This window comes from Tachypleus tridentatus, chromosome 2 (genome assembly GCF_004210375.1).
Source record: "Tachypleus tridentatus isolate NWPU-2018 chromosome 2, ASM421037v1, whole genome shotgun sequence".
Taxonomy (NCBI): Eukaryota; Metazoa; Arthropoda; class Merostomata; order Xiphosura; family Limulidae; genus Tachypleus; species Tachypleus tridentatus.
In genome coordinates this window covers 138,986,469-138,995,903 of record NC_134826.1, presented here as the reverse complement: position 1 = coordinate 138,995,903, position 9,435 = coordinate 138,986,469, and the positions used below count along the sequence as shown (strand labels likewise).

The window sequence follows — 9,435 nt, the reverse complement described above, 5'->3', positions numbered from 1 at the left end:
ATTTGGTTTATGTACTTGAGTAAAACAGACCACGATAAACGACACTGGCAGACGACCGCTATCTATCGCCGTAATCGTCGAGTACGTGCTCTGAAACTGAATTGGGTATGCGCCACGCTATATCAGTGCATAGACTGTTAGCAGAAATTTTCATAAAGACAGCCTGTTCGTACCGAGATACTGTCCACTCGCAGCAATACATAAAGCAGTTTATCTGCACTTGTGTCCAAAAACATTTTCAATGGACCAAGAACGCTTCCGGTGGACTACGGACATGTGAAGCAATCGTATTTTGCTTTTTAGCTAACATTCAGATAACACCTGTATACACAGTTGGGGGCGAGCTTGAAACCACATGTACCAACATTTTCATAAAGAAACGAGGTATGTAAAAGAATAGTATAACAAGGGTTTGTAATGGCACAATTAATGCATGGACAATCGGTTCGAGAGTATTATATTAGGTAACTATACACTAAGAATACCATTAGAGCAGACGTAAACACTTTTATTTTAAAATACTCGCAAACACGTTTTTATATACACGATGTTACGTTTTATTGACTGTTGAAAAATTATCTGAGAAAACAGAATTATATGGAATCCAGTAGAGGGAGCTTTTTCTTTTGTCCTCCCCCACCACTCTTGTGTGTGATAAGTATAAGAATCAGATCCTACAAAATTTTACACTGTCATATGCAAATGGCCATGACTTCAGCTTACTGGATGATAATACCCCCCATCCCCATGGACTTCAGCTCCCTTAAGTCTATATGCGACACATCCCATCAAAAGACCCAGGATATTTAAGATGAACAGAACATACCTCAATCGCTCGTCAACATTTTGAATTTGAGTATATAACATCAATGTAAAAGCTGCCTTTGTTGCTTGTGGGTCCCATGAACTTATTGACGTGAAATAAATCTATAATAATATAACGTCACTTATATCAAATGCCCTGGCCCGGCATGGCCAAGCGCGTTAAGGCGTGTGACTCGTAATCTGAGGGTCGCGGGTTCGCGCCCGCGTCGCGCCAAACATGCTCGCCCTCCCAGCCGTGGGGGCGTTATAATGTTACGGTCAATCCCACTTTTCGTTGGTAAAAGAGTAGCCCAAGAGTTGGCGGTGGGTGGTGATGACTAGCTGCCTTCCCTCTAGTCTTACACTGCTAAATTAGGGACGGCTAGCACAGATAGCCCTCGAGTAGCTTTGTGCGAAATTCCAAAACAAACAAACAAACAAAATCAAATGCCCATATTTTTGTATTTCAGTTAAGGTCTCGTGATATGACATCATATTCTCCATTTGCACAAAAAACGAACCGAAGGATCTCTGGTTGACGTTATATTTGAATAAGAATGATTTTGTCTGGTCATAGCCAAAATATAACCGAAATTTTGATTTTACCTTCAATTGCCATGCGAAGTTTAATGAATTGAGGTCCAGCTCGGTTAAAAGTAAATAACTCACAGGACGAGTAACAGTCTCAGAATATATACCTTAGTTTATTAACTCTTCATTTTTCATATATATATATATATATATATTTTGTTTTTTACATCACGTCACAAAGGGGTGCACGTGTTTGGAATTATATATATACACTGTTTACAGATAGAAAATGCATGGTATATATTTTATATATAAACACATACAAAACAATTGTAGTCGCTTTTTCCTAATATTTTATAGTAGATCGTAACGGATGTAAACCAGAAGCTAATTGTTTGTTTGTAATTGAGCACAAAGCTACACAATGGGCTATCAGTGCTCTGCCCACTTCGATTATCGAAACCCGGTTTTAGCTTTGTAAGTGCGAAGACATGCCGCTGGGAGGAAGCTAGATGACGCGAGGAGATACAGTTTACTACAGCTCTAAGTAGGTAGTTTGGTCTCTTGAGTGTTTAGTAAGCGCGTAAGCAATAAACAATTGCTCGTCGTTCAATATGCTTCTGTAAAATATCTTTCAGCATATTTCTTTTTGTGGCAACTAAAAACATAAACACATGTTATCTTGTGTTAACAGCTTAGATATTCTTGTTTATTTCTTTTAATTTAAAAGAAAAAATGTAGATCGAACATAGTATTTACGTAACACTGGAGAAGTTTCCACACATTTCCAAGTTTTTAATAGCAGGCTTGTGAACGACCAATGCCGAAACCCCAGGAAAGGGGTGGAGTTAAAGCACTTAAAAGTACGAGTTCTGATTGGTCAGAAAATAACAGGAAAGCAAATCGATGCCATTGCATCTAAATGATGAAATAAAAAACAAGTCCGGGCATTCAGCGTGGAAATATTAAGCTGGCAACATTTATTTACCAACTAAGAGTAATCACACCCCGCCTTATTATAATTCTCCCACTAACACCGTAGCATTTTATCACAACATTTACACTGGATTCAGAAGAAACAATATTTAATTCGAATTTCATGAACATCTCAAATAACTGTAAGAGGAAATTAAAATGCTCGATAGCTTTCCATTCGTGAGTTACGAACGATGAACAATATTAGTCTACGCTACGCATTGCGCATTTCTTGGATGGATTCTACCATTCATACCCACAACCAATCAGGACAAAGTAAAAGAACCAATTCACCAAATAAACATTTCATACAAAGTGATACATATTTAACTAAACAATTACAAACAAAGTGATTTAATTATTCTTATGGAAGTTGTGGCACATAACATGGCTACACTGTAATCACAAATATTTGGTAGGAAGCGTTTATATACGTATAAAAATCCTGAAATTATCTAAATTACTGTGCTGCTCTAAGTAACATAGTTATTTTTATCCTCGTGTTTCTATAATTCATAATTCGCGAAAATTCAAGAGTAAACCTAATTTTTAAACAATCGTCTGGCTTATGCTTAAAACTTAAGAAATGAACACCAAGGATTTTTTAGGGAGAGAGGGTGAAAATTCCCATAAGACTGTTCGAAGTGCCAAATCATACCTATTTCTTGAACGCCGAAGCACGTCCTTGTTATATGTACGAAATATCTAATTACACCCATTTTAAATTTCCACTGCGTTATCCGTCCTAACTGTACGAAATATGAAATCAAAGTCATCTCAAAACAGTGTTGTTTGTTTTTGAATTTCGCGCAAAGCTACTCGAGGGCTATCTGTGCTAGCCGTCCCTAATTTAGCAGTGTAAGACTAGAGGGAAGGCAGCTAGTCATCACCACCCACCGCCAACTCTTGGGCTACTATTTTACCAACGAATAGTGGGATTGAACGTCACGTTATAACGCCCCCATGGCTGAAAGGGTGAGCATGTTTGGCGTGACGGGGATTCGAACCCACGACCCTCGGATTACGAGTCGAGTGCCTTAACCACCTCGCCATGCCGGGCCCAAAACAGTGTTGAACAACCGTGTTAATTATATGACATATCATATCATACTTATGTTAAAGTCCTACTGCATATACCTGTAACTGAGGGTAGCACATTCTAACCTGGTTTGGTTTTGTAATAAAGATACAAAGACGTAAAACCACCAATGGATATAACATTTTGACTCGTAGTTTCTCTGAAAGTATATGTTACCATTACTTGTAGGTAACCACAAAGCTACACAATGGATTGATTATCTGTGCTCTGCCCACCATGGGTATCGAAACCCCGTTTCCAGCGCTGTAAGTCCGCAGACATACAGCTGTGACACTGGGGAGCTGAAATAATCTAACTGAACTTTTTATGATTTGTTTTTTGTACTGAAGTAAATCGTTGTTTCTTTGGAGTATACAGGAGTATACTTGTTTAACGTGTATACATACTTCCACTTTCTGAAAGTAACTTTACTCTGAAGAGTCTAAACATCCCTGAACGACAAATGATACTAATTTACAATAAAACGAATTTTTATCTAAAGGTATAGCAAATACTATTTAAGAACATTTTTTATTGGTAATTAAATATTTAAACCTGCATCAAAACCTAATTTTAATTTGTATAACGTTTTACCGCTTCAGCTGATTTTATCTTAATACGACAACTTATAAAACGCTTGTCTCAAGAATAATCAAACTTTGTACATTTACATATTTACCACATAGCAACAGCTTAAGTCTGAAATAATAATGAATTCTGAGAACATAGGAGCATTATATCAACCACACTATGTCAAGTGCGAACGAGGCCTTCGCTCAATACCATGACTCATCGTGTCGGCTGGGATACGACAGAAACATTAGTTAAGACGTTATTCATACTTTGAAAGTACATAAACAAAAACTGTTTTGGAAACAACTAGATTGAAGATGTTGAAATGTATCTTTCAATTTCGCATGATTGGCATTTACGGTTTTATGCGAATTGGAAATGTTTAAACAGATACTAAGAAATGTTACATAATATAATAAGTTTAAGTAATTGAAACAGCCCGGCATGGCCAGGTGGGTTAAGACGTTCGACTCGCAATCTGAGGGTGGCGGGTTCGAATCCCCGTCGCACCAGACATGCTCGCCCTTTCAGCCGTGGGGGCGTTATAATGTGACGGTCAATCCCACTATTCGTTGGTAAAAGAGTAGCCCAAGAGTTGGCGGATGGGTGGTGAGGACTAGCTGCCTTCCCTCTAGTCTTACACTGCTAAACTAGGGAAGGCTAGCGCAGAAACTCTCGTGTAGCTTTGCGCGAAATTCAAAAACAAAACAAACAAACTCTTACAGCCACGAGCTCCTTCTAATAGATAAGACAACCACTAATAATATGGTCCTTATATATATATATATAGGAACTGTTTATAGATTTACATATATATGTTCCTTTTCCAGCGTTTATAGAGAACGCAAAATGTATTTAACGATTATAACTGCGTGGTCGATTCAGCAACTTCGAGGTCACAAACGAGGCTTAGCTGTAAGTCTTTCATTCAAAATTTTAACAGGAACGGACTCACTAGGTTTTGTAGACACCGTCTGTTGCAAAGAACCATGTATCATTTAAGCCATATCTTGCTTGACCAGTAGTTTATCAGACGTTTTTTTGGTCAAGGTTGTTCGGCATGAATCTAAAAGTGACGTCACGAACTAACCGGGAACAGGATAATCGAGGTATAAGTTTCCTAGCATTGTAAATTAATATGTATTATCTGTATCTATCTATATGTACGTCAAGTTTAACCAGGTGAGGGATGCAAGTGAAAATGTATCACTTTTTCTACGTCGTGTCTACTACAATGGCTTCATGATATCTCTCACTCCAAATAAAATATCTTAAAAATAGTAAATATCACGTTTTCTTTTCAGTCGCTTTCGTGATAAAACTAAAGGAACAGTTGTGTTGTGGTTAAGAGGTAATGTCCAGAACTTAAAGAGACAACCAGGATATCTTATATAAGATTTATTATTTGTGTTTCTATGTTTTCATGTTCAGAAGTTCTCATGTCAAGATTTGTTTTATCTGCATCACCCTCCTCGTAGCATTGGCAGAGTATAACACAAACACCTTGTTGTTGTTTTCTATCCGTGCTATGCTGTGCAGGAACCGAATAGGAAAACAGTACAGAGTAGTCAAGCTTATGCTATTAGACGTTGAAGAGACACGATGCTGTGTGTTTACGCTATAAGAGAGCTTTAGACGAAATAAATTACTTCTAAGCAATCGTGAATGTGTTTACAAGCTATATATACACTACATGCTCAAAGCTGACACCACTACCAACAATGAAATGTTTCCTGCTTAGCAATTAATCATGGATAAGTCGAACAATACCCAGAAGATAAAAATTCACTTTGAGAGACTAGAATACAGGTAAAGAACAGCAGGGTGTAGGCACAGGTGTTTTCTTATAGCAAAACCACATGAGAGTATCTGCTGACTCCACCGAGGGGAATCAAACCCCTGATTTTAGCGTTGTAAATCCGTAGACTTACCGCTGTACCAGCAGGGGGACAAATAATAGCAAAACTTAGGATGTAAAACGCCTTGGCAAAAATTACCAAGTCTACTGGACGGTTTAGCAATCACTTGTTGTTATCACGTTTACCGAGAACAACATCGTAGTCACAACATGAGAAATAATCAGTAAAATCAGTGAAGAGTAAAAGAAATGAAAACGTTTAAGAGAAAGCGTAACTTACTGTGAGTTTTACAAGAGTTGTAAACAGTGGCGTAATGCTAAATGTAGGGACAGAACGCGGTTATCCGCGTGAGGTGAGATTCATTAAGACCAGTGACAATATAGCGTTGCAGTAAAACAATACAGGTATCGCATCTACGCGTTTTAATCGCACTACACCTTTGGTTGCAGATAATATTGCAAGCCATATTCGATAGCTAATTTTGGGTTTTGATGAGGAAACAATCGAATAAACGACAACAAGAGTAAGTTTGACTACCGCTTCTTTCAGGGTAGACAGGAGGAGTTGATTACATGGCATTTACTTTCTTATGTATTGTAATGTGCAGTAGACGATTGCAGGGAAAATTTGTTTGTTTGTAGTTAAGTACAAAGCTTGTTTGTTTTTTTAATTTCGTGCAGAGCTACTCAAGGGCTATCTGTGCTAGCTGTCCCTAATTTAGCAGTGCAAGACTAGTGGGAAGGCAGTTAGTCATCACCACCCACCGCCAACTCTTGGGCTGCTATTGTACCGAGGAATAGTGGGATTGATCGTCACGTTATACCGCCCCACGACTGAAATGACTAGCATGTTTGGTGCGAGGGGGGATCCGAGGCTATGACCCTCAGATTACGAATCGAACGCCTTATCCCACCTTGTCATGCCGGGCCAAGCACAAAGCTGCAGAATGAGTTATCTGTGCTCTGCCAATCACCGGTATGTAAACCAGATTTCTAGAGTTATAAGTCCTTAGGCATACCGCTATGCTTCTGAGGGGTAGGAGGGACAGTGTGAAGAATAGCTGTTGACGTAAAAAAAATCACGACTTATTTAAATTTTGATAAAATTTCTACCGAACATTCTAGATCAGGTTTCAAAGCTTATAGATATGGCCAACTTCCTATTAAATATGTTCAAATTTATATAGCGCTTATACAATTATAATTGAATGAAATTTACTTAAGTAGGAAGTTTATTGCTAATTCTTAAGTAAATAAATGTTTTATTTTACTTTCGAATCTCCTGTTATTATCAGTTACAAACATTGAATATAAATATATTAATATTCATTAATTATTTTCGAAGCAGAAGCACTTCGTAATGTACATTTTGTCTGGATTTTTCTCATATATCAATAGACGGCTTTTAAAAGAAAAGTTGATCCCACGTGAATTTGGCAATAGTTTGATATAAAAATTAGCACATATTAAAACAAAATCAGGCGATTTCCCCGAGGAACTCTGTCTGTCATGGTTAGACTGAAAAATCGAAGCTACTCGATTTTCCACATTTCATTCAGTTTTCCTTTACCTCCTCATACAGTGGTGTGTCTCTTCATGTGGAGCGACAGATGGTCGGATCTAGAAAAGGCACGCTCACATAGACGGCATTGAAATGGTCTGTCGCCCGTGTGCTTCCTGTAGTGCCTGGTCAGTTCGTCGGAACGTGCGAACTTCCAGCCACAGCCTTTCCACGTACACTGATAAGGTTTTTCACCGGTGTGTGTCCGGAGATGGGCCTTCAAATGTGAGCTTTTTGTATATGTCTTAGTACAACCTGAATAGGAACACGAATGGCTAATGATCTTTTTTCGCCCTAGACTACGACGCCCTTTCTTGTTCTTTGTGGGAGTTGAGTTGGGCAATTGGATAGCACTCATTGTTGGCACATATCCATTTCTAGTCTTGTCGGTCCCGTTTAGAAGGTCAGCCAAGCTAGGAGAAGATGGTGGTGTCACTATTCTGATATGATGTTGAAGTTGGTGTTGTTTATGGGAAGCAGAGCGGGGTGCCGGCGATATAAGAGATTGCAAAAGAGGGTGTTGGGGTTGTATTAGTGAAGATGAAACTGCCTGAGGGACTGGAGTGAAAACATCTATTACTGTGGATGCCATCTTTTGGAGCTGAAAAGCTGCTCTTTCTGGAGATGCCGGTGGAGACATCTGGCCCGAAAGAAGAGTCGTATTGTAACTGTACTGTCCCAGTGAGAGACTGCCGTAAGGGGGCGTTACGGTGCTAGCTGGACAAACTCCTAAAGGATACGTAGTTGTTGTCCCATTTGAAGTCTCAGATGGAGAAGGGAGATGACCCAATTGTTGGCAAAGTATCTCAGAAACATCAGTAGAAGTATCCACAGAAGGGCGACAGAATTGAGAGAAGTTCTGTTTTGGAGCAGCATCTGCTGAAGTGGTGAACTTACTTTCTTCTGTATGAAGACTTGTTCCAACAGGACTGATTACAAGCTCCAGTTCTAACATTAGGTCATCGAGGTTACTTTGTGACTGTTGCTTTAGTTGTTGTTGAGGGTGTAGTTCCTGTAGTAGCGAAGAAGTGTTGATTTCTGGCTGTCGTTGCATCTGCTCCTTTTGGATCGTAGGCGCTATTTCAGTTCCTGTTGGATTATGGAAGGTCATTGCACTCACTCTGGGTTGGATCGTTTTGAAGTTCTCAACAGGTTGTTGTGGATCGACTAGCAACATACTTTCAATGTCATTCCACATCTGGAAAATAAAACAGATTTCTGGTAAGTTAAAACACAAACATTCTGTACTTGCTAAAGCAACACAGAGAAGACATACCTCATAACTTCAGAAACAAAGATCTCGTTCTAAACTAAATCAACACAAAGAAAGAAAATATCAACTGTGTTAAGAAATAAGACATCGTGTTGCTTTAAACAACACACAGAAAACAAACATCGATTAAATTCAGAAACAAAGATACTGTGTTATCTAAATCAACACAAAGCAAACTAGTTGAGTTCAAAATCAAAGATACACACATAAAAAACAAACATTTACTGAGTTCCGAAACGAAACACATACATCACTTTTCTTAGTACTTAATTCGACATCTGACGGATCAGTGATACCTTTGGGAGCCTATAATTTTAAAAATTAGTTGTCCCTGTGGACAACAGAAACAGAAGAAATAACTTACAGAACAACCATGTGGTAAACAAGATACAGTATTCTATATTAACAGGTTAGAACAACATCTAGAAAAACAACAACTACCAAACTTGAGTGTCACTTTCCACTACATAAGAAAATTGATCGAAAATATTAAACATTTACGTTGAAACAGCTTAGCATAAGAAGCAGAATATATGTCAGGTAAATAAATCAAGAAATTTCATGAAAATTGATATGAAATTTCATAACAGACGATTTTTTCTTTGTTTTTGAATTTCGCGCAAAGCTACACGAGGACTATCTGCGCTAGCCGTACCTAATTTAGCTGTGTAAATCTAGAGGGAAGGCAGCTAGTCATCACCACCTACCATAATCTCTTAAGCTACTCTTTTACCAACGAATAATGGGATTGACCATAAAAATTTAACGCTCCCACGGCTGAA

General features: G+C 38.5%; 1 protein-coding gene across 1 annotated transcript in view; it reads right to left on the bottom strand.

The window, feature by feature from the left end:
- Positions 1-1,532: 1,532 nt before the first annotated feature.
- LOC143245233 (uncharacterized) overlaps positions 1,533-9,435 on the bottom strand; it is a 31,748-nt gene continuing 23,845 nt past the window's right edge. The window contains exon 3 of the mRNA XM_076491351.1: positions 1,533-8,578. Coding sequence (XP_076347466.1) covers positions 7,394-8,578 — 1,185 coding nt within the window. The 3' untranslated portion in view covers positions 1,533-7,393. The remainder of the gene's footprint in view (positions 8,579-9,435) is intronic.